General features: G+C 41.5%; 1 protein-coding gene across 1 annotated transcript in view; it reads left to right on the forward strand.

Annotated features, from left to right (window-relative positions):
- The window catches only part of exd3 (exonuclease 3'-5' domain containing 3), a 47,690-nt gene that overhangs the window by 2,849 nt on the left and 19,888 nt on the right, over positions 1-24,953 (forward strand). Inside the window, exons 4-19 of the mRNA XM_080419115.1 lie at positions 263-424; positions 1,685-1,882; positions 2,053-2,106; positions 2,554-2,693; positions 2,830-2,936; positions 3,022-3,107; positions 4,433-4,471; positions 4,586-4,752; positions 5,940-6,084; positions 7,230-7,425; positions 8,905-9,014; positions 9,988-10,129; positions 10,683-10,846; positions 12,730-12,945; positions 13,645-13,698; positions 14,518-14,649. Of these exons, the coding sequence (XP_080275241.1) occupies positions 263-424; positions 1,685-1,882; positions 2,053-2,106; positions 2,554-2,693; positions 2,830-2,936; positions 3,022-3,107; positions 4,433-4,471; positions 4,586-4,752; positions 5,940-6,084; positions 7,230-7,425; positions 8,905-9,014; positions 9,988-10,129; positions 10,683-10,846; positions 12,730-12,945; positions 13,645-13,698; positions 14,518-14,649 (2,112 nt within the window). The remainder of the gene's footprint in view (positions 1-262; positions 425-1,684; positions 1,883-2,052; positions 2,107-2,553; positions 2,694-2,829; positions 2,937-3,021; positions 3,108-4,432; positions 4,472-4,585; positions 4,753-5,939; positions 6,085-7,229; positions 7,426-8,904; positions 9,015-9,987; positions 10,130-10,682; positions 10,847-12,729; positions 12,946-13,644; positions 13,699-14,517; positions 14,650-24,953) is intronic.

Here is a 24,953-nt window from a genome sequence, read left to right on the forward strand (position 1 = left end):
ATGCTGCACCAAAAATGAAAACAAACCAAAACTCTTGGGCATTAACTCCCCTTTTGATTTATACATTTAAGTATCTTAATGTTCATACTGTAGACAGTGTTCATTCTATTCACCAAGATGACACCATACATAGATGACACCAATAACTCTTTTAACTAAAGAGATGGAGAACATTTTATCTCCCTCTTTTCACTCTCGCTTACTTCCACCCTTTCACCTTAAATCCCTTCTTCCTTTCCTCTCATATTCCTTTTCTCCCCAGATGCGTTTGATGGCCTTCCAGGGATTTTCTGAGCTGCATAACCCACTGGAAGACCTACTGACAGTCCTAGAGGGTTTTCTGGAGAAATCACTTTTTAACATGAACAGCCTAGTCAACGGCTTCGTGGAAGAATTTCAAAAATGGCGAAAGAATCAACCACAGGTTGACTAAACCCTTATCGGTGAAATAGCTTCAAACTGCTGAACTGTGAACTGCTGTCTGATCCGCACTCCATAGACATATAACTTCTCACAAAAAGTTCGGGAACGTAACTTCAGTCGATTATTTCTTGCATTTTATATCGTTTTTACCGTTGATTAGTCACCTTTACAAAGAGGTATAACTTTTAAGGATCGTGCAATCGTTGAATGAGCAACACAGCTAAACGTGTGGGTAGCGTCCCCCAAAAGTGTGCCAAAATCCCTCAATATGCTTCTGTTGGTATTCACTCTCGTTTTGAGCGACCTGCCAGCGCCAGTCACAGATTTGTGACTGGTACCTGAGCATGGGTCCTGCAACTTTGTTGAGTTTGTGTTTGCTCCAAGCAGCAACACAGCCCCCATGGAAAGATTTCCATGGGGGCAGTGCAATAGGATGAGGCCCGTGCAATAGGGCAAGTGGAAGCTGGTGTTCTGTTACGCAGAGTGGCAGCATTATTTGGTGTCAGCCCTCGTACCATTTCCAAGCTTAGGACCAAGATCCGTGAGACTGGTTAAGTCAAAGACAGACCGCGAAGTGGCCGTCCTAGGAAGACAACACCCCAAGAAGACTAGTTGCTTCACTGAGGAACCATACTGTAGGCTTTCTTCCAGAGAACGGTACCACAGACAGATCTCTGTCAAAGTTGCAAGACCCATGCTCAGGTGCCAGTCACACACCTGTGTCTGGCGTGTGTGCTGGCAGGTCGCTCAAAACGAGAGCGAATACCAACAGAAGCATATTGGGGTATTTTGGCATTTTTTGGGGGGATGCTACCCACACATTTAGCTGTGTTGCTCATTCCACGATTGCACAATCCTTACAAGTTATACCTCGTTGTAAAGGTGACTAATCAACGATAAAAATGATATAAAAGACAATATCAATTGGTATTATAGAAATGGAGAAATAATCGACCGAAGTTAAGTTTCCAAACTTTTTGTGAGGAGTTTAGATACAGTATCAGTGGAAAACTATGCCAGTACCACTCACTTAAGTTCCTTGACACCTTTTAAGCTTGATAAAAACTTGTGCCACTACAGATGGTAATGGCCTATTCGTCTTTGTAGCATAGTTAGTGTGTATCTACTGTATGTAAGTTATGGGTGACGTATTGGTCTTTTTTCCGTCTCCTCTTTTAAAATGAAATGCATTTATTTTGCTTTCTTCCCTTTCCACATAATATGGTGTATTTCTAACTATTGTTTTGTCGACCACCATCAGGTGACCCTTGACTCGGTCTCAGAGGAGCAGGCAGGGGCATTAAAGCATCGAGTCTTACGACTGCTGACAAAGTTTCAGCTGGCCTGGCACCCTGCCTCCATGGATGCTTTCCTTGACCTATACCGGCTCCAATCTTTGGACCCAAGTGTGCTCCGATTGAGCATCATGAATCTTCAAGGCCTAAAATGCTACAAAGAGGTAAGTGACTTATTAGCTTTATTTTTGTGGAATTTATTGTAAGTATTTAATCTGCTTGAACTACTCCGACATGCTGTAGTTCTACATGGTTGGTATTGGCAGCAAAATAGTGAAATTATGATTTATCGTGATTGTTAAGTTGGTGCTTAATTATTTTCTGTTTTCATCAGGCAGCTGTTCTAGGGATGAAATTGCATCTACAGAATGTACTGGACATGGAAGAGGTGAGAGGTGTATTTGTATGTTGAGATTGTTGAAATTGTTTATTATCAAGTAGAAAATATGGCACCATGTATGTGTGTGATAGTTTTGACTGGTTGGCAAGCATATGTTTTATACACATGTCACATGTTTTTCTACACAGTTAAGTCCACAGACTGTGTAAGTATATAACACGTAGCAAGCAATCAGATAGCAATTCTTTTGTTTTTAAGTATCTGATGTCCTGGTACACCAAATCATCATGACATCACAACCAAAATGTTATTTCCGGGTAGATAACGCCAGCAGCATCGCATTAGAGCAGCATTATTCATTAACCTTATTTCTGGAAGAACAGGACATTTATGATATCGTTTTTGAGTATTCGAAATATATTGTTTTGTTCTAATTATCCACAGGTTTGACAAACTAGACATGGCTAATGTTCTGGACACAATTTTGCCCTACAGATGTGTGTACCACTGATTCTGCATGACAAGCTGTCTATAGCAGAATCTTTTGTCACCGGCCACCATGCACTGGAGCAACACCTAGTCACCCTCCTAGACTCCTGGTGCCTTCCCGAATTCAGCGTGCGCAATTTATACAAGTATGGACAATGTGTGTGCACGGATGTGTGGTACATGTTTTGTCCATTGTCCAAAAACATTTGTGTAATTAGTTTTGGGGGTAAAAAAAAGCCTTCTCATTGCTCTTTGTGTGTGTGTATGTGCTCTCATGTGCAGGCAGTTCCCAGACCTCGTCCTCTCCAAGCACAATGTTATGCAGACCGGTCCTAAAGTGCTCAGCAGACACGTGTTTAGGCTGATAAAAAAATTCAACATCGATGAAGGTACAGCATGTAGTGTCTATGTAAAATAAGTAAAAAGTGAGCAAATTGTTGTATTTTATTTCATATCTGCTCTTCTTTTATGTAGAGCTGTGTGCAGAATTGTGTCCCAATGCGATGCAAAAGAGAAAAGAGGATGCTCTACAGTACTTCACACATAAGATGTTTAGAGATGTAAGTAGATCAACAATATTTTAAACAATTGTACTATGTAGTAAAAATAATGATAACTAATATAGTAATATATGATATATCAAAATTATACCATCCAGGACAAAAACCTGCTCTGTTGGGGACTTCAAATAGTAATTGGAAATGAGGGAAATTAGTATTAGTTAAACTCGGAGAATGTAAACATGAAGAGGCTGTTATACAAAAGAGTTATGTTTTTTATGCTGTACTGCACTATACCTGTGTCCATGCTGCACTAAAGGACAACTTCACCCATCTTCATATAATTGGTCCTCACTAATGCTGATGATAAAATGGTAAAAGAAAATTCTGTGGACAGTTCAGAAACCCGCCTACCAGTGACATCATCATAAGGCGTGTTTTCCCCTTTTTTTCTAACAAGATTAAGATTTTCTTCTTTTATTTTTATTAACATGAGAACAATGGCTTCCATTATAGCATGCTAACTTTCCAGGAATAGAAATAGAAAGCCTGCAGTTTCTATTAGCTTGGATTCCTCATTGGGTTTCTGAACTGTCCACAGCCCTCCTCTGAGAGACAAACCGAGTAGAAGAAAGTTTTATAACAAATCTATGATTTTTTAAATCACAGCAGATGGCCTTGCGCCTCGACTAGCGAGCTGTCCGAGTTGGCAAGATACTGTAGGTAGATAGATGGATACCCCGCGGTGGAAATTCAGGTGCCAGAGACAGCACAGCAGTAAAAAGTTACAGACACAGGGCAAAGAAGTACAATAGGTACAGAAGAATACAATAGGTACAGAAGAATAACATAATAACACAATAAAGACACCCACAAAGTAAACTAATATGAATAAATTATACAGATTTATACACCCTATACAATCATCCTGCCTGGTACAGAACCTGAAAAAGAGTAGCAAGGTAAGCCTAATAGTTATGACATCAGCACAGACCACAGGTAACATTTCAGGTGACATCAGATTGGATGGAATTTGTTCGTTGTGGAATAGACACACAATGTCTTAATGCTAAGTCACAGATACCGTTGCCCTTTGCGTGCCTCGTTATACATTCTCATAGGAAACAGCACAAAGGATTAACAAAGCTCCTCCGGACGGAGTAGGTTATCACATGAACCAACACAAGGGCTCCCTCCGCGTCAATCAGCGATGGGGCTGTGGGGTGTTGGCTTGGGAATAGCATAAACATTTTCCTAAAACAAAAAATAGATAGTTCAAGCAACAAAATGTTTTATAAAGCCATAAGAAATAAAAATGCCAAACAGACTACATTCAAAATGATATTTTTCTTGTCTGTATTCCTCTCCCCAATTTTCGATTATAGCAAACCATGAAGGAGGAGAACTGGAGAGACCGTGTAGAGGTAAATCTTCATGTATGAGAGCATGTTGTTGATCAATGTTTGGATCTATCATGTATTGCGCTTTTTGTGCAGATTCAAATAAAGTAATTCATGTGTGTGTGTGTGTGTGTGTAGTATATAGTTGCAGATGACCTTGAGCTGCAGATCTTTTTGATTGAGATGCTGGTCAAGTACTCTGACCTCCAGACAGCTGCTCAGTGGTCAGTCCAATACAGCATCCCCAGAAACAGACTGCCTTTTGGTGTTTGGGACATACAACAGAGTCTACCAGATGATCTCAAGTGAGTTAACTAATATTGAAATGCACCAGCCCAACTTGATGCTTACATGGTACAGCTGACCAGGGTTGATTGTTTGTTAAAATCATTTATATTCCTTCTCTTATTCACAGTTTTCCTTTACATTTTAGATTTTTTAATGGTGTGCAATAGCTATGTCCATTTGCGATGAGGTTTACGAGGAGGTTTGTTCCATACAGTAGCTTGTTCCACAGTTGCAGGATTGGTCAGTCCTCCAGGGTGTGGGATCTAAATCACTAGGTGATGGAAAGTAATGTCCCACGGAAGGAGCAAAAATAATAAGAATAATATATAATACAAAATAATAATATAATAAAAACACTACGTGTTGTCTTCTGATGGAGGTCGACTTGTGTTAATTGACGCGTCAACATTTTGGTTAAAGGCATACTAGGTAACGTTTTCAACAAAACTAAAGTTAAATTGTATATCTTTTGTGAGTGGCAAAAGTTTCACAACACCCACTCCATGAATTTCACCCCCGGAAGCCTTTTATTTATATATTTTATATTGAACGTGGACTGGGGGGACTTTCCCGGGGAAATGACGTCATCTGGCCGGAAAACGGAGGTGGAAATGCACTGGTTTCCTGTTTGGCCAGGAACTACCGCAACGGTTTCCTGTTTGGCCAGGAACTATCGCGCTAATAACAAAAAGGAACCTCACGCAGATTTTAAGAGAATGTAGGATTAGAAGATCGAAAAAGAACAGAAAAAGAAAGCACAGCTCATGGTAACTAATGCTCCACTGGCTAAGAGAAACGATCCGTAGATAGTATAAAACAATTAAAAGATCGCTTTTTGAAACGCTTCCGGCTTCCGGTGAAAACGAATGGAATTCTGGGTAATCGAGGACCACGGAAATTGTATGCAGTGACGGTAGTGACCAGCAGAGGTTGCTAAAAATCGTTAGTTGTGAATTTGCATTGTACAACTTTAATGCCCCCCCTAAGTTTGTATGCACGTTGCCAGAAGGCACTTTTATTTTTACTGCAATATAGGTCGGTCTGTCTGTCTAATGTTTTTAAATATTTAACTTTCATTTTATAATGGATGTCAATAGGGCTGAAACCCTGCCTAAATCTCTCTCTCTCGCTCTCACTCTCTCGCTCTGATTTGAAATAGACCAGCGTATTGGAAAGTTATACTAACTTCACCCTGTCTCCACAGACTAATGAATCCTGTTCAGAGTGTGGAGTGGATACCACCCATGTCTCACTGTGAACAGTACCACCAGCTGTCACTCACCCGTGACAAGGTTTACTTCTTGGACACCCTGGAGGGACTTAAGAAATGCCAAGACATTGTGCTAAAGGTACAGAAAAGAGTAAATCTACAATTTTCATGACTTACGCCAAAGTTATATTTTTACCCCTGTTTGTCTGATTTTGTGCCCAACATACTTTATCGTGAAAATTAAACACCAATTTGCCATGAAATGTGTTGTGTACATACATGCGCCCAAGAGTCATGACCCTATGACCTTCTTCTACCAACACCATCTGGCCAAATGTTAGTAAACCTGGAGAGACTCTACTGAGAGATTTCTTGTATTTTAATAAAATGTTTCAGATGCTTTCTAAATATTCCTAAACTATTTCCCAAAAACTTGAGGGAAAATTGGTGTGTGGCAAAGGTTCTGACGAGAGGCAAGATAGATAACATAGCACACAGTCTTAAACTTAGACTTTGGCATTTCATTCCCCACACAATTCAAAATCTTGAAAACCATGAAAACCTTAGATTCGCTTCAGGGGTCTTTAATCACGATCCGTGCAAGCCTGTGGGTTGAGAAAACACAAAAATGGGGAAGAAGTCAATTTAGTAACATGCATTGATGGGACATGAATGCGTGCAGAGGGCGTGCGGAAAGGGGCTCAGTAAATCATGGGAAGTCATTAAGTTACAACTCTAAAAAGCTTTGAACCATGCTAATTTATTTAAGAAAGCAAATATTGTGGTACTCCACAGTGCCTTCATGTACTGTTAAAACCATTAAACAGGAGTACATAAATGAAGACCACACACTTACTACTCTTCCAATGTTTATTGGACTAATAGGCTGTTTTGACCTTTGGCTTCATCATGTGAGACCCATGAAAAACATGAAACAAACCAAAAAAGTGCTGTGTGTGTGTGTGTGTGTGTGTGTGCGCACACGCGCATGTGACGTCAAGTGACTTTCGTGTTTCAATGTTAACGGATGTGATTTGTCCAAAAACATGACATGTTATGTCATGTGACTTTCGTGTTTCATTCATCATTAGCTTGATAGTCAGATGCAGCCAATTGAATTAACGAGTCAGTTTAATTTATGTAAGAGAAAGTATTGACAACAGTCAATAGTATAGTCAGTGGCAGTGCTGTGTTAAAATGAACCCGATTTTAATGAACACTTAGGAGTTTATTGTGTATTTCAAAACAAGCATACGTTAATTTCTTCTCTCTCTCTTTCACTAGGAAGGTGTTGTTGTTGGAGTTGACATGGAGTGGTGGGCTCCACTGATTATCTCAGTGCAGCGTGTTGCGGTGATCCAACTAGCTGTTTCCGACCAGGTTTTCCTTTTAGACATGTCGGATAGTGCTTTACGCCAGCATGAAGAAACCCTTAGCTTCATCAGGACCTTCTTCTCTGAAAGCAAAGTTCTTAAACTGGGTGAGTTGTAGGGTGTGGGTTGAATTGAAAGTATTATTGTGTACTTTTCCATTTCAATGTCAATTTAAAAAATGTATACAGTATATTGCATTCAGATGCTGTAGCCCATGATGCCACTTTTGGCAATGATACATTTCAACTGGACCATGTGTGTGTGTTTCTAAAGTAAAAACAAAAGAAAAAACACTATAACACAACTTAACCATTTGGGCAAATTGTAAAGTCTGTTGGCTCAATGCAAAGTTGACTGTCTGCCCTACAGGACAATGCTTGAACGCTGATCATGCTTAATAATGATTGATGAACTTAATTTGTATAGCACTTTTCTGAACAGAGTCACAAAGTGCTTTATAAAATAAGGTAAAAAGTGCAACAAGATAACCATAAAGAGATAAAACGGTAAAGAAAAAAGGGGTGAAAAAGTACAAATTAGAAGATAATTATTGTAAAATTATTTTTGCAGACAAATTTTGTTTTATCAGGAGGGTGGCCGACATCTCCTTTAGTGATAGGCTAAGAAGCTCAGTCACCCGGGAGAGACTTGGAGTAGTGCCGCTTCTCCTTTACATGGAAAGGAGCCAGTTACTGAGGTTAAGGCATCTAATACGGATGCCTCCTGGACATTTCCCTAGGGAGGTCTTCGGTGCACGTCCAGCTGGGAGGAGGCCAGGGGGTAGACCGAGAACCAGATGGGGGGGATTATATCTCCACATTGGCCTTGGAATGCCACAAGATCCCCCAGTTAGAAGTAGCTAATGTGGCTCGGCAAAGGGAAGTCTGGATTCTCTGCTGGAACTGTTACCTCTGAAAAAAAAGGCCTTGACATAAAAGGATGTTTTTAGAAGTGATCTGAAAGATGACACTGAAATCCCCTTCCCAATCGCTTGAAATGCCTGCAGTTTACTGGTATATTTAATTTTGGTGTCGTGTGGGAACAGGCACAAATATTGCCTGTTCCCACACCTAACGAATGACCTTATATATGAAAAATGAAAAACACAAGAACAGGAGATATATAGTCCAGTCTAGCCCTCAATATATAAATTATGACGGAAAAATAACGAATGATGAATAATGAAAAACAAAGGGGTATAGAAGTATATTCTGGGCTTGCCTGTTTTATACCCCAGGCTGGGTATAAAACTCGACTAGCCCTGAATATAAACAGGGTATAAAACAGGTTAGCCCACTTTAACCCCGGGTATAGTTTGGAAGAGGGTATATTTTGGGCTGTTAAACCTGTATTCCAGTGGAAACACAGGTTGACTTAGTCTTAGATCCTCAGGTGGGGTGTTCCAAAGCCTAGGTGCCTGGGCCACAAAAGTGATGGGAGTTTTGGCTAGCTTCATGCTTCATGCTGTAGAGACGCACATGATATGCACACACATTCATATTACTGATGATCAAGAGTTTTTATTTCTCTTTTTCACCCCTTCCCTCTTCCATGCTTCCCTCTCTCCTCCCAATCCTTCTATCCAGCTTACGATATAAGTGGAGACTTGAGATGCCTGTCGGCTACTTGGCCCCAGCTGTTACAGGAGCCACTGAAAGTCGAGGGGGTTCTAGATTTGAAGTCTCTGCATGAACAGGTAATATAAGCCAGTTGCATAGTGATGAGAAATTATTTTATTTTAATGGCCCAAGATGCTTATGATGAACATTTTTTGTCATGGTTATGCTCACTGAACTAAACATTGGATCCAATTTTCACAAGCCACACAATCTTCCCAAGACGTTCATACAAAAATGGCTTTCTTTCATAGAGACAAATCATTAGAAAATCTACTTTATTATCGACCTTTCTCTGTAAACATTTGACGTTCGCGAGATTTTCCGTCAGACGCCGGCACCCACTTAGGAGACCATTAGATTTGTCACCTCTAGTGGCTACACTTGGGATGGTGTATCTTCATAAATTAACCATCTTTGCCTTGAGGCAAATTGTTGGTAGGTTTGGTTCAAGTTGGCCGTAGTGCTACAAGCAGTGCCATCTTGTGGCAGTTGCAAAATGATTCATTTCCCCTCCATTCAAGGCTCTTTGCCAGGAGTCATTGCTCGTATGTGGCTGATGCGCTATCCAGTCAGCTACCACCTCACCCCCAAATTTAATGTTTTATCAAGTTTTTCTAAATGCCAATAAACATCAATCAATAAACATGCATACACAAGAATTAACATTAGAGTTGTATTTTCACTGGATCAACATTTTGTTTTTGTTGGTTTGCTGAGTGATAAACATGCAGTCAGACTTGGTAGCCTGCTGTCCAGCCAAGTCCATAATGAAAGAACTACAGCGAGATATTCTTGAAGCCAAGAGACACATGGTGCCTCCAGACAAAATCCTCTGTTCCTGCATAGTTGGAAACTAATTAGCATACCTAGGGACATAATGGCCATAAACTCCTTCTACAACCATCAACCATATCTGAATAGATGATGAAAATTTGGTGCCAATGTTATCATGTTTTAATTAGTTGTCAAGGCCACAAATGAAGGGTTCAGGAGTGGACCAACGTAAGGTTTTGTGAGAATTACATTTTATTCTGATGGTGTCCACTCCAGATTCGGTGTGATTTGCCATCCCAAGAAGAGAAAGGCCTCTGCCTGATGGTCAAACAGATCCTGGGAAAGCCCCTGGATAAATCAGACCAGCTGTCCATGTGGGATAAACGCCCGCTACGCATCAGCCAAATTAAATATGCAGGTAAGTTGTATCCATATCAATTCTTTTTACAACACACAGGGTCAGCTTCTCCTCTTTCACACCAGGAAACCTGATCTAAGTCAGTTGAACTAGGATACTGTAATAGTTATGGAGATGTATTGTTCTTTTTAGGCCTCTACACACACCAAGCCATTGTTGGGCAATCTGGCGGTTGATTAGCGCCTTTGTACGGAAATCGGTCGTATAATGTGCACACCACAATCGGTGGTAGTCGGACATTAGCGGGCCCGATCATCAGATTAAGTGTGTTTAATCTGTGGTGGGACTAGTTGGGAAACAGCTAAGCATGGTTTGCCACATCTTTGCTCTCATGTAACTGTGAAGTATTCGGTAGCTTATACCTGCTTCAAAACATTTCCAGATATAGATTCCTCAGCCGTATTGCCTATTCGTCTGTTCCCTGTATTGTCTGACAGTGGCACAAGATCACCTCTGGGTCCCCATGGATCCACAGACTATATTCTAGGCTTCCATCAACCTCCAAAGGTGAATTCTTAACCCTTTTTCTCTCACTGTCCTTAACTCGTTTTAGCGTTGGATGCCTACTGCTTACTGGAGGTCCACTCTGCCCTTGTTAGCAACCCAGCATCCTTTGGGCTGCCCACCAATTTCCAAACCATCTGCTCTGGGAAAGCGAAGAAGCCAAAGGATAAACGGGCCAAACAGGACCGCCACACCAAGGCCAGTGGTCAAATGGTATAGGATTTATACTTCACAAAGTTGATTCATAGCTCACAATACATCGCAATGCTATGCATTGTGATATCGATCACTGGCTACTTTCTGTGAGCAACACTGTCCAACTACGGTGTATAAATTAAGCATAAGCTAATCAGTGTTTATCAACCCTGGCAAACGTCCCAATTTTGGGCCGGGGCTACTGCTGAGGTGTGCCGCGCCGTTTGAAGAAGGTTTGAAAAAATATAATTTTGATTTTACAATTTTTTTTTTTTTACAATAATAATAATCAGGCATAGAAACAGCCCCGAGGTGAAAAGGTTGACAACATGCTGTTTTTTTTCGGGTCAGGTGTCACACTATTGCCCTATTTGGATTCAAAACGGCTAGTGGAAGCTGAAAAGCTACAAGTTTGCATCTCTGAATAATGCAAAAACAGAAATATTTGTTTGCATTTGCTTTTTTTCTCCCCCATATATTTTCATAATAAAAAAGTGCGTATCGAAATCGTATCGAAGTTGTGTGCCCAATATTGTATCGTATCGTTTCATTAAATGAAAAAACACCCCTAGTGTGTGTGTATATATATATACCGTATATATATATATAATTATATATATATATATATATACCGTATATCTAGGTGTGCCCTGGGATCTTTTGGCTATGCCAGGTGTGCCTTGGCACAAAAAAGGTTGATAAACACTGAGCTAACTGATGATAGACTGATTGTACAAGTATGTTTTCAAGTAGGTTATCATACCAAAGAAATAAAATTAGTGTGCACCATGCTGATCCTGTGGATAAAAGATAAGCTGATGAAAGCACTAGACTGACAGTTGCCTTCTTTAAAGAAACATATTTTTTGATGAAGAGAAAATTATTGTCAAGGTCCACCTTATTTTAAAAAAAGGACCAGCTGCAAGACCACGTACAGCCACTGAGTGGCGCAATCGAGTTACATTATATTAGGTGTAAATCCAAGTTGAGGCTTTTTACCACTTAAACCCCTTTATACTTCGTTGACGGGGGTCCCCCCCAGTTTCTGTACCCTCCTTTTTTTCCTCCACACCAAATCTAATGAAAAATAGCTTCTAGATCTGCTATTTTCACAAAATGTTAGCCTTTTTTTGCAGAATGTTTTTAACTTTTTATGCCCAGAATAGAGACTCTAGGGTTCATGTGGTTAATCTGATCTGATATAATCGAATCTAGCACAGTACCATCAGTCCATCAAACACACACATCAAATGCTGCTCTCTTGGCAAGGTGACTTTTGGAAAAGAGATTTTAATCTCAATTAAACGTACCTGTTTAAATAGACCAAATTATCATGACAATGACGCAACAACAAACTTAACTTCCGCGGGATAATGGTGATCCTATAAAAGGATATGATGACCAACGATGTTAAGGTAGAGATGCACGTCAGGGCCAAGTAGAACCTGTTGGTTTCCAAATGCGACTATGCACATTTGTCATTTTATTTGCACAGCACAGGGTCCCTCATTTTCTTGGATGGGATCGGGTCAAGAATCGATATCGCAGCATGTGTGTTACATCATTTAACAAGCTGCAGTATTGATGAAAGCCAATGAGACTGAGATCCCACAATGTTGAAATGTCTGCTGTTGTGGACACATTCTCAAAACAAATTGAACACCAGCCTGTGGTTATGCCGAAATAAGGGACCTCTGGCATCTCTCTCTCTCACACACACTCTCTCTTACTCTCACTCACTCGCTCGCTCGACGCTCACTCACTCACTCACTCACGCGCAGTACACACCACGTACAACCGATTTTCGGCCACAGACGCTAATCGACAGCCATTCTAGAAAAAAAGAGTAAATTATATTGTGAATGTTTCAATTCTTAGTCCAGTGTTGTGTGTCTATTTAGGAACATCAAGGGGATCAGGGCACCGGAGCTACATCCGATGGTCACGAAAAGGGCCTCCCGTGTGATGAGAAGGCATCAGAGGGCCCTCCTATTAGTCCCCAACAGTTCCGGGTAGTGTGTGACAACATGCTACAGGGATTGGGGAGGTACCTGCGCTGTTTAGGGGTAGACGTGGCTATATTGGAAAACAACGATGACCACAGAGTTGCAGCTGAGGTGAGTTGGTACGGTATATAGAGACGTGTTACAGTAATCATTTAAATTTCCCATTAGCAAGTAGTGTGACGAATTGTTAAAATGTCTTTAATATTGCAGTTACAGTTAGCAGTTGGTATCGCGGAGCTTTACTTTAGACTCAAGTTAAAGGATGCTAAACGATATTCCACCCCAATTCCCTATTTCAGTGTTTCAATATAATGAGTCGTGCAATGATACGCCAAGCAAACCTGCATAGATAAATATGACGGGCGGCTTCCATGTGACATATCTATGGCATATGACTCCATACAAATGCCAAGAGTTTATTTTCTTTGAGTGGAGAAATTCTCTCTTCCAAAATACATTGTAAATTAACAGAATTTGGTCATTCTAAGTTTGCAATTACGAATTTTGTCAGTGTAACAGAATAACTATGAAAATATAGTATATTGAATTCCTGTCCCTAGTGAAAAGCAAAATAAAAAACAAATTTGAAATTAACTGAGCTGTTAAAATGTTTTGTGTGTGTTATTAGCCCTACCCTCCATACATAGTATGTCACACAAGCACAGTACTGTATGTCTCCTAAATACACACACAGATTACACAGGCACACAATGACAGTAAACACAGTAGTAAATAAAGACAACACTATATGTAGATGCATTGAATGTTATTATTTACTAATGTTTGTTTTGTGTTTTATAATTATATCAGTTGGCTCGAACTGAGGACCGTACCATACTCACCTGCGGACTGCCATACCAGACTGTAAGTAATGAAACAGTATCACCTCTGAGAGCATGCCATTGTCCGCTCAAATTATTTATTTCATAAAACCAGTGTTGCATTATATATTCCTGCTTTCTTGAAAAAACCTTCATCTCATCTCCATATTTCAACATTTAGTTTTTTCGTACTGTATGTTAATTCCCAATTTCGTTGTTAGTCACGCAAAAATAGCCAATCTACAATTTTTGGATTGATTTGCAATGACAGTTCGCAAAAAGGTACAGAGGACGAGGTGCACAAAAAGCTCTGAGGGCTTGTTTCCATTGTGGTCCTATGTGTTCAATTTATTATTTTTCTTTTTACTTTTTTTTTTTTTTTACCCAAAGACCAAGGAGATATGATTTTTCGAAGATCTAGACTCCTATCCACTTCCTTGTTAACTTAAAACTTAAAAAATCTGTATCTCGGCTCCTGAGTACTTTGTTTTCTCAATGAAAAATCTCTGGCATAAAACTGCAAAACATCTGAAATAATTCTGGCAGGCAATTTTTTAAAGGGAAGCCCCGTTGAAAGTAGTTATGTCTGTCTGTGGGTTTTTATAAATATTTAACAGATGAAAAGCTCTAACGAGCTAAATAACATCATTGGAACTCAGGTTCTTATTTCCATGTCCTGAAAAGTAACGGTGTTGGATATGCAAGGTTTCTGCCCAACAGCGACAATATGTAGATGTTTGTTGGTATGCAATGCATAGTGTGTATCTTAGCATAGTGTGTATCTTGGCAAAAATACTTATTTTCTGTGAGTGACACTGTCGTACGACAAAGTATAAAGGAGGTTTTGAATCTCCTGCTCCAGTTGCGGTCTCAGGTGGGTGAGGGTCGCTGTTTGGCTCTCAACTGTTCCGAAAAAGCCATCGACCAGGCCATGAGGGTCCTCAGACACTTCAACGTTCAGCCCACTCCCAGTGACATCTTCAGCCGCTGTCAGGTATGTGTGTTAATATGTAGAGGGGCTTCACACCGGGCACCACTTTCCCTTGGGTCCTATGTGATACGCATGCCGAGTTTGAAGCCAATCAGTCAGGCGGTTCTCGAGATGCACAAATGACACACAAACTCACACACAGAGATTTTGTGAATTTCTATAAAGATATCGTCACTGTCGGGCAGAAACCTCTTATCTTCATATTTTGACTTTGTGTTGTTTCGTAAATGAAGGCCCTACTTGATCATACTACAGCTTCACACACAAATATACAAAATAGCAGATCCACAACCTGGAAACGCGGTGTAAAGCGACGCGTTTCGAGCTTGTAGATCTGCAATTTTTGCTATTTGAATCCTGAAAAGTAACAGTTTTGGTCATATGAGGTTTCCACCCGACAGAGACGATATACTTATATACTTATATATATAATCATATAGAATTGTATCGGGGTTGATCCAGACCTAATTCAACAAAACAGTTACTCTGTAACTTTTTCAATTACCGTATACAAAAGTAATTTTTTATATAATATTTCACTGGTATGTTCTTCACAATTGTCCCCGACACTCGCACAAAAATGGCGTGGGCACCGGAAATGTACTGGAAATGTATTTATGTATTTTAACGTGAATAGATGCCGTTTTTGATCTTGTTGTGCTCCAAATTATCCTTGGGTGGTTTTGAGAGGTATTGACAACGGAACTACGTGAGGTGTCTCCAAAAAGACTACGAAAATGAATGCTACAGACTATACACAGTATTACTTTATATTAGTTTGGATTTAATGCGATCCTGGGTATGGGCAAATTGTGTGTTTTTTAGGATCATATCTATTTAAACGAAGGAATGTTGAGAACTAGAAAGTTTGTGGCTGCTTGTGTCTCACATGCAAGCCTTGTTGTCAGTACACTAGAATTTCTTCCTTTGGTCTTTTGATTTCATAAACAGTTAAATATAGGGTAAGTATTTCACGGAGGAAATGTTCATGTTTACACACAGTGGGTGCTGTGACGCAATTGCTTATTCTAAGTTCTCTCATTTCCTCCTTTCTCATGTGAATCTGAAATAGTCCCTAACATTGATGCCCACAGTCTTAATGCATTAGTGTAGTACTGCAGATGTACACACTGAACCGTCGTAGATATACACTGCATACTGTGTATATCTATAGCTATGAAATATATCGACCAATATGTCTGAATCATAGTGTCCGAGGCTTTGTCTGAGTACCCGTTTGTCTGTGTCCCTTTTGTGCCCATATATGGAGATGTATGTCTACCTGTGTCCCTTTTATGCCCATATATGGAGAGCCCTGATGTCATCAGTATATGCCCATATATTGGAATGCCCATATATGGGCATATTGGCGGTTCTGGACAACTGGATATCCGAACTACTCGACGGCAGGCACCGCACACTCCCTCGAGTCCTTGCCGCTGTGTGTGCCGAGTCTGTCCTATATGCATATGACCATTATTACCATATATGGGCATAGCGGTCAGATCTGTGGCTCTGGACAAACGGTTCTCTGTATCTAATCTGCTCTGAGGAAGGCTGCGGCCGAAACATGTTAGCATCTCAATAAAATGAGAAACCACATCTGAGCCACTGTCTTGCAATCTTTATTTTGGAGTGCCGCTTTTTTCCACTTAGGTGGTTTTCCTTTTGGGTTCTCTGTATCTGTCAGTCCTTGTCCCTTTAATGCCCACATGAGATGTCATCATTATATGCCCATATATGGGCATGCCCCCCTTTTGTGCCCATATATGGAGCTGAGCGATTTTCTTTGCGCCTGATACCATGACAACACATTGAGGTTAGACAACACACTCCATATTTGGCCGAAGCTGCATTGGGAACTCCTTATATGGTTAGGGCTGAATCATAGTGACATGAGCGCGACGACGTGGTTCGCCGGGCCTGCCAGTCGTCCCTTTACTAATGGAAAGACCAAAAATTAGGGCCGTGCGTGCGTGCGTGCGTGCGTGCGTGCGTGCGTGCGTGCGTGCGTGCGTGCGTGCGTGCGTGCGTGCGTGCGTGCGTGCGTGCGTGCGTGCGTGCGTGCGTGCATGCTGCTCGCCCTGGGGACAGTTCCATAGCCCACCCAGGCTTAGTTAACCCTTTTCTTAACTGATTGTAAAGCTCTCCGATTAGCAATGGATGGGTACATTTTTCTCTCTCACACCCTCACACATACACAGCATTAAGTAGCAGAGGGACAGAGAAGTAAAGAAATTCGGAATTAACAACAGGTGTGTGTGTCTGTGTGTGTGTCCATGTGTCTGTCTGTGTGTGTGTGTATGTGCATGCGCCTCCATCTGTAGAGGGCAAGAAGGGGCTTAATGATTGTGTTTGTGTAGTAATAGGCCACACAAGGGTTGCTGTGTGAAGTGAATGTCACATGTACCCTTTCAAACATTCACACCATTTATCCTTCCTGTTACTATTTTATCTTGTGAATTAATTCCTATGCAGGGTTGGGTAGGAAGGTGCACAGTAAAATCCAGAGTGTTAATTAAACTAAAAATGCACCCATAAGGGTCAGACTTAACATTATATATTTTACTGTGTGGCGTTTGAAACGCTGCATATAGTTTCCACGTTCAGCCATACCCTAACCCCACCCGTGTGGTGCACTCCATCTATACTTTCAAAGCAGACATACACAGACATATGTGCACACACTTCCATCAAGAACATCAGATGTCTGAGACACACACACACACACACACACACACACACACACACACACACACACACACACACACACACACACACACACACACACACACACACACACACTAGACACTAATGCAGCACTAATACTGGTTCCCATGCACCAGACTACTGGGGAAGTGAAAAGGAGAGTAACAGGAACCAACCACACTAAGGGAGGGGAATAAGGAAGGGAAAAAGAAAAAGAGGAGGGAAAGAGAGAGTTTAGTAAACAGAGAGCAAAAGGGAGAGTTTTTTTTTGTGTTCTTGTAGGGCTATACTGTAAAAAGTATTTTTCTTTATTTGTTTAATTTTATTTCACACTTGCATGTAAACATAATATTTCCAATGCCAATAAAGCCCCTTTGAATTGAAACTGAATTGAATTGACTGGGGAGAGGTTGGCAGGGGTGGGTGAGCGCAGCAGCATCGGGGGAGAGAGACGGAAATCAATTGTAGAGAATCAGAAAGACTGAGGTGGTTGAATGATGACATGGAGTTGGGACCAGCAGAGCAGAGTGAAGAGGGCATGAAAGTGAGTTTGTCTGCTCAGCTGGGGATATGAAGAGAGGAAGAGAGAGTGGTTGAGGAAGGTGACATGGAAGGAAGAGCAGAGGGGAGGGAGGGGAGGGCGAGGCGATAGAAAGACTTGTTGTCTGTCCTTTGATCTACAAAGAGAGCAGCGAGCTGAGAAACAGGAGGAATGTGAGAGGATGAGGCACGTTTAAAGTTACCCTTCAGTGTGTGTGGGAGAAAGAGTGCACGCATGAGAAAGGGGGTTGCATCTGTTTCAGAATGTGTGTGTACGTATTTGTGTGCGTGCGTGTGTGTGTGTGTGTACCGTGTGTGTGTGGAAACTTGAGATTGGCTGGCAACTGTTTTTCTACATGCAGACACAGTGAAACCTACACTGTCATACACACAAAGATTTATATTCACACAATTCATTTCACACACGTTTGCTAGTCCTTCTCAAATACGCACACACAGCTAACCACAAACACACAAACTTTCTTGTTCACACACTAGCTGTGAAACCCAAACCCAAACACACTTTTTATAGACTAACCATTTCCAAGCGTTCACTATGTGTGTCTGCTCATCTGTCACGCATGATGGAGAGAATCTATACTAGGACAGCCTTGAGTATTCATCCTTATCCAAGAAACTGTATGATTTTGTGTGCGCGCGTGTGAGAGAGCTTATTATTTGTGCGCAGCCTCCGTACATGTCCGTCTGTGTGTGGTGTGAGTCTGAGAAAAACGAGGCTAGAATTTGTGTGTTCCTCCATCTCTCCCTCTCTCCCTCCCCTCTGCGGAGACGAGAGGGAGAGACGGGGGTTTGGGGGGGGGGAGGGCATTCCATAGACACGCCAAGACATTCCGAGGGAAACCATCCCAAGTATTTCCCACTGTGTGTGGCGAAGGCTCTGTGTCTCCTGTTACACACACGCACACATTGGGAGAAAGTGCTACAAGTACGCATGTGCGCACACATGCATACATGAGCGTGCGCATACACACACACACACACACACACACACACTAGTCTATGTGCTTTTGCATTCACACACAGCAGAGAGTAACAGGGAGGGCATGGGAGACTGACTGACTTTCTTTGAGTGATGACTGACAGTCTGTCTGTCTGAATGTCTATCTCGGATGCCTGATTCTATGGTGGGGTGTACTCTTTGTCGACTTACTGTATGTGTGTGTCTCTGGAATGAGGACTATGGCCTCTGTAGGTGTGTGTATAGGGAATAAAACATGAGCCTTTTTCTTTAGGGTATGGCATTACAAAGTATGAAAGATAGGGATGGGTGATTTGGCTAAATATTGTATCACGATTCTTTTCGGGCAGAATTACGATTTTTATCACAATACCTTTTTTTATGTTAGTTTTTAGGATTATTATTATTTTATTATGATGTGTGTGTGTGTGTGTGTGTGTGTGTGTGTGTGTGTGTGTGTATGTATATATAATCTTATAATAATCATGGTGCACGTACAATCATTATATAATAATCATAATATAATTAATCATCATATATCTTATTAATTAATGTGTTCACAGACAGACAGACAGACAGACAGGCTACATATAGATAGATAGATCGATAGATAATCTATTCGTTTCTATACTGCTGATTGATAGATAGATAATCTATTCGTTTTTATCCTGCTGTTCTATCATGTGACATTCAGTGTAGGCTGCTCGATGGTGAGTTAGTATTGTAACGTTCTCTTTTGACTGCTTCGGACAGAACATCTGACAGTAGCCTATACACCTACAGTAGACTACTTAGCAGTTTCACGCGGTTTCACCCGCGGTTTCACCCGCGTTTGGTTAAAAATGTCGAGTGACGTCCGAACATTGTTGTTGCAAATTTTGCAAATAACTTTAGTTTGCACTGTGTCGGTTTTGGAATATCCAAAGTACAAACCAGTTCCATAGACAGATGGAGAACAAGTAACTATAGCTAATGGCTAATGGCTAATAGCTAAAAGGGGGAGGGGCCGGTGGAAGCTTGCGTGACCAAAAATAAAAGATCTTCAAGTCAACAACGCGTCGAGCTGCGACACGTTGTTAGCTTGTAGATCTTTTCTTTTTTTGGCGAATGACACCGCCGTACTACAGAAGTATAAATTAAGGTATAGAACTGCGACTCATAGAATGTACACTCACTGTTTCACGATCTATACGATCTCTCTGAAAAGGCATATTGTGGAGACATTGCATCGTCTCACCGATTCTTATCGTCCTATCTCACACCCCTAATGGAAGATCACACACAAATCTGAAGAACATGTTGGAACCACTTGAATGCATTTAAACCCAATATAAATATTTTGTCTCAGTTAGATTTGTTTAATTTTGTGGATTTCATTCCCAATGTCCCAATGGAAATACATTTCTTTTAACTTTTTGTGCTCAATACACAAAAAGCCAAAAGGCTTTTCCAAAGGCCAAGTCATGCCATTGTGCCTCGGGACACCATTTGGGAACCATTGGTCTAGGCATTTTTTATTTTACTAGGTGATTTAATTCAAATCAAGTAAAGCTCCAAGTAACTGGACAGAAAGTTTGCAAGAGGAACTGTCTCGGTAATTGAACCGATGAAGAAGTTGAGCAGGAAAGCCCCTACCTTCATATTTGGCTTTGGCAATATAAGCGCATTCCCATAGCAGCATTGGATTCATTTGATTCATTTTTGAAGAAAATGACTCCACCACAAAAGAGATGAGCTCACAAATAAAACAATTTATACTTGGTTGTGCAATGGTGTCACGCATTGAAAATAACAGATGTACAAGCTCACGTGGCGTGTTGTGATGTTGTAGATCTACTTTCTGTGTGCAACAATGTCATACGACCGAGTTTAAATTAAGCATAAGTTAAACGACTTTGAGTACTTTGAAAAGTGCTATTTAAATTTCCGGTATTCATTTTATTATTATTAAGAGTGAAGTCAGCCAGCTGTATCCAGGGTTTTGCAGAGCGAGGCTTGCTGTCTTACATTTATATATTTTTTTAATAGAATTAATGAAGGCTTTATAAGTGACTATAATTTGAACACTGTCCACCCCTCTTAGTCATATCTTCATTGCCATTCATAGGGTTTTCCAGTTCAAGATCTAAAAAAAGATATAAGATAAGATCAAATCGACAAGCAATGGCTATTCTGAGTGACTTTCACAGGTGCAGTGAGAGCTGACCAGTTATTGCGTTGGTCGCGTAATTATCAGCGGTTGCATTCTGGTTGAAGATCTGTGTCAGGACACATCCCTGCTTTACCGTCTCTCACTGGGCATATATCATTCCTGCAATCTGGATTTCAGTTTTTCATTAGGTGATTGTGAAAAGTACTTTGGGACCCGATCCACACGTTTTTTTTTGGTCCAGATATTATTCAGCGTCTGTGAAAATGATGTGAAAAGGCTGTTTTCGTGGTAAAGTGTGACAAATACCACATATCCTTTTTTTTTTACCTGTAAGATTTTTCTTCAATGTCCCTGACTCATGTTCGTGGTGATTCTCACGGCTGTCTTGGCAGGTACAATAGCAGTCACACGGATGCACACAAGTGCACACACACACACACACACACATATGCACACGGATAGATAAGCGAGAAGACGAGCCATCAGTCACCAAGCATCTGGTCTTTAACCCATTCAGACCGGGAACGCATCTGTGTGTCATTTTAAGATTTCTTTGGCTATTCAAAAATAGCAGATCTACAAGCTCATAGCGCTATGAGCTTGTAGATCTGCTATTTTTGAAAAATCTAGATTTTTTTTTAGCAAATCTTTGAATATACATATATTTTTTAAGCATTTATTTTTACTCAAATCTTTGCTTCTGGGGATTCTACAAATGTTGCTAAATCCTAACAGTGTTTGGAAAAAAACGTATGTTGCTATAATCAGTGGTTCTCAAACTTTTTCATGTCACCCCCAAAATGACATGTATGTGGCTGTGGAAAATATGTTGTTCCAGGGACCCCCCAGAAGCAAAGATTTGAGTCAAAAATGTTCGCTTTAAAATGTATATATATTCAAAGATTTGCACACGATTTTTCAAAAATAGCAGATGTACAAGCTCATAGTGCGGCACTCGGTGCCGCGCTATGAGCTTGTAGATCTGCTATTTTTGAATAGCCCAAAGAAATGACACACAGATGCGTTCCCGGTCTTAATGGGTTAAGAATCACGTCTGCTCTCTTTTCCCACACTCGAATTGGCCCCAGGATAACATAGCAACCCAATGACACCTGTGTGTGTGTGTGTGTGTGTGTGAGAATATAATCGTCGCTGAGAAGGCATTGTAGAGGGTTGTCTTACACTGCGAGGGGTAGATGAATCCGTGTGTGGGGTTTGTGTGTGTACAGTTTGTGTGTATGTGTTTTAAGGACACTTAATTAGCGATCCAGGGATCATTCTAGAGATCATAATCTGTGCCGCTTCCTTTTTACACCCCTGCTGTCTATAATCTCCACTCTTCTTAAGTTAACATTTATTTATTTCCTCTCAGCCACTTTCTTGCAGAGCTAGCAGTGCTAATAGTACACACTAGTTAAAGAAATCAGTTTTATTCCACCAAATATTGATTTCTGGACACATTACTTAAGGTCTGAAAACACCTTTTCATTTTGACCAGCAAATAAATGACTACGGTATTTCTATTTGGAATTTGGGAGAAATGTTGTCAGTAGTTTATAGATTAAAACAAAAAGATACATTTTACTTATACAGTAACTAGGAATAGTAAACACTGGTCTCTTAATTATTTCCAGATGTATGTAATAATTCCTATATACAGTATTTGCTCATACATACAGTGCATACACTAGACATACAGATTGCACACATGTGTACAAGTACACCCGAATACCTACACATGCGGTCCCACACTCGCACCTTCTCTTAATGCCTCCCCTCCTCTTCGCCTCTCCCACCCGTCCACTATGTGACTCACCGTCCCTCTCCGTCTATCTGCCCGTCTGTCTATCTGTGTCTCTCTCGCCCTCTGCTTTACTCTCTCCATCTATCTTACCCTCCTTCACCCCCTCAGACCTCCACTCCTCTCCGGTCGTTCTCTCCGTTTCAGATTAGCCATGGCGAGGAATCCGGTGCAGCCGGCAGCTGGAATGTCCTGTTTGTCTTGCTCTGTTTGTGGTGTGTGTGTGTGTGTGTGTGTGTGTGTGTGTGTGTGTGTGTGTGTGTGTGTGTGTGTGTGTGTGTGTGTGTGTGTGTGTGTGTGTGTGTGTGTGTGTGTGTGTGTGTGTGTGTGTGTGTGTGTGTGTGTGTGTGTGTGTGTGTGTGTGTACACACACGCATGTGTGTATGTGCGCGTGCACGGTTGGTGAGGCTGGTGCTGCTGTTTGATGTGTTCCATTGTCTGAGAGCCAAGCTGCTTCCTGTCGCTGTGTTCCCCGATAGCATGAGAGAGAGAGAGGAAGACAGGGAAACTGGATTTGAGAAGGAACCAGAGAGTTGCAGTAAAGAAGGAATTGCCGCTGTCAGGCAGAAACCTCTTATCTCCATATTTCAACTTTTTATGTTTTTTTTTGGTAAACGAATGCCCTACTTGATCATACTAGAGTGTCACACAAAAGTATCAAAAATAGCAGATGTGCAAGCTCAAAACCTGTTGCCATGCGACGCGTTTTGAGCTCGTAGATCTGCTGTTTTTGAATTTAAATCCTGAAAATGAACAGTTTTGGACATATGAGGTTTCCACCAGCAACAAAATGGAGAGCGAGACGGAGGCTGAGGCCTGATTTATACTTAGTTGCGCTCCAGCGTTGTGCATCGAAAATAGCAATATCTACAAGCTCACAATGCGCCGTGAAAAGGCATCTCGAAACAGAGGAATGAAGGGATGAAGGAAAAGACGGATGGAAAGAGGGGGAGAGAGGTGAGAAGGAACGAGCCTTCGATAGGGCTTTTCCTCCAAACACCAATACAATGAAGCAGTGCGTAATTTCCCCTCCATACGCACGCACACTCGCGAGCGCAAACACACACGCACACACACAGATGCTTTTTGTAGTTGAACATGACTTTATCACGTGTGTGTGTGTGTGTGTGTGTGTGTGTGTGTGTGTGTGTGTGTGTGTGTGTGTGTGTGTGTGTGTGTGTGTGTGTGTGTGTGTGTGTGTGTGTGTGTGTGTGTGTGTGTGTGTGTGTGTGTGTGTGTGTGTGTGTGTGTGTGCGTGCGTGCGTGCGTGCGTGCGTGCGTGCGTGCGTGCGTGCGTGCGTGCGTGCGTGCGTGCGTGCGTGCGTGCGTGCGTGCGTGCGGTCTGACCCTAAGGACAGTGCAGACAAGAAATATGAGTACGTTTAAGAAATTATGGGGAAGCAAAAGAGGAAAAGAAACATGAAAAGAGAACCCAGGAAGGAAATGCCAGAGAAGATAAAATAAATGTATGAAAGAGACGGAAAAGTCCAAATAAGAGTGTGCGTGTGTACATGTTTCACTCTCTTGCAATTTTTGTGAAGAAAACAGACATACATAAATCATTCAACATTGGTGTTCCCGTATGGTGTGTGCCTACATACTGTGTGTGTGTGTGTGTGTGTGTGTGTGTGTGTGTGTGTGTGTGTGTGTGTGTGCGCGCGCGTTTCTGGCTGGTGGAGGGGTTTTGACGAGGCAGAGCAGAGCATTCCTGCTGGGTGGTGATGTCATGAGAACTAGCTCTCCGCTCGCAGACAGACAGCCCTGTTTATGTTCCCTCCAGAGGAGAAACCACACTCTGTGTGTGTGTGTGTGTGTGCGGGCGCGTGCACATTTTAGCTTTTGGGGGAAGGGGGTAGACCAAAGAGGCACTCGAGGGGGTCCACTTTCCTCTGCCCGCTTAGGGAGAGGAGAGAGGGAACCACTTAGTGATGCCTTCCTCACACACACACACACACACACACACACACACACACACACACACACACACACACACACACACACACACACACACACACACACACACACACACACACAGAAAGAGGAAGTTTCTCATGTTTTGCAGAGCACAGTAGCTGTGCAGCCAGACTGTGCTGCTGTGAGTGATTGCCATATGCTTCTAAACAGTC

This window comes from Gymnoscopelus braueri (assembly GCF_963280865.1).
Source record: "Gymnoscopelus braueri genome assembly, chromosome: 22".
Classification (NCBI taxonomy): Eukaryota; Metazoa; Chordata; class Actinopteri; order Myctophiformes; family Myctophidae; genus Gymnoscopelus; species Gymnoscopelus braueri.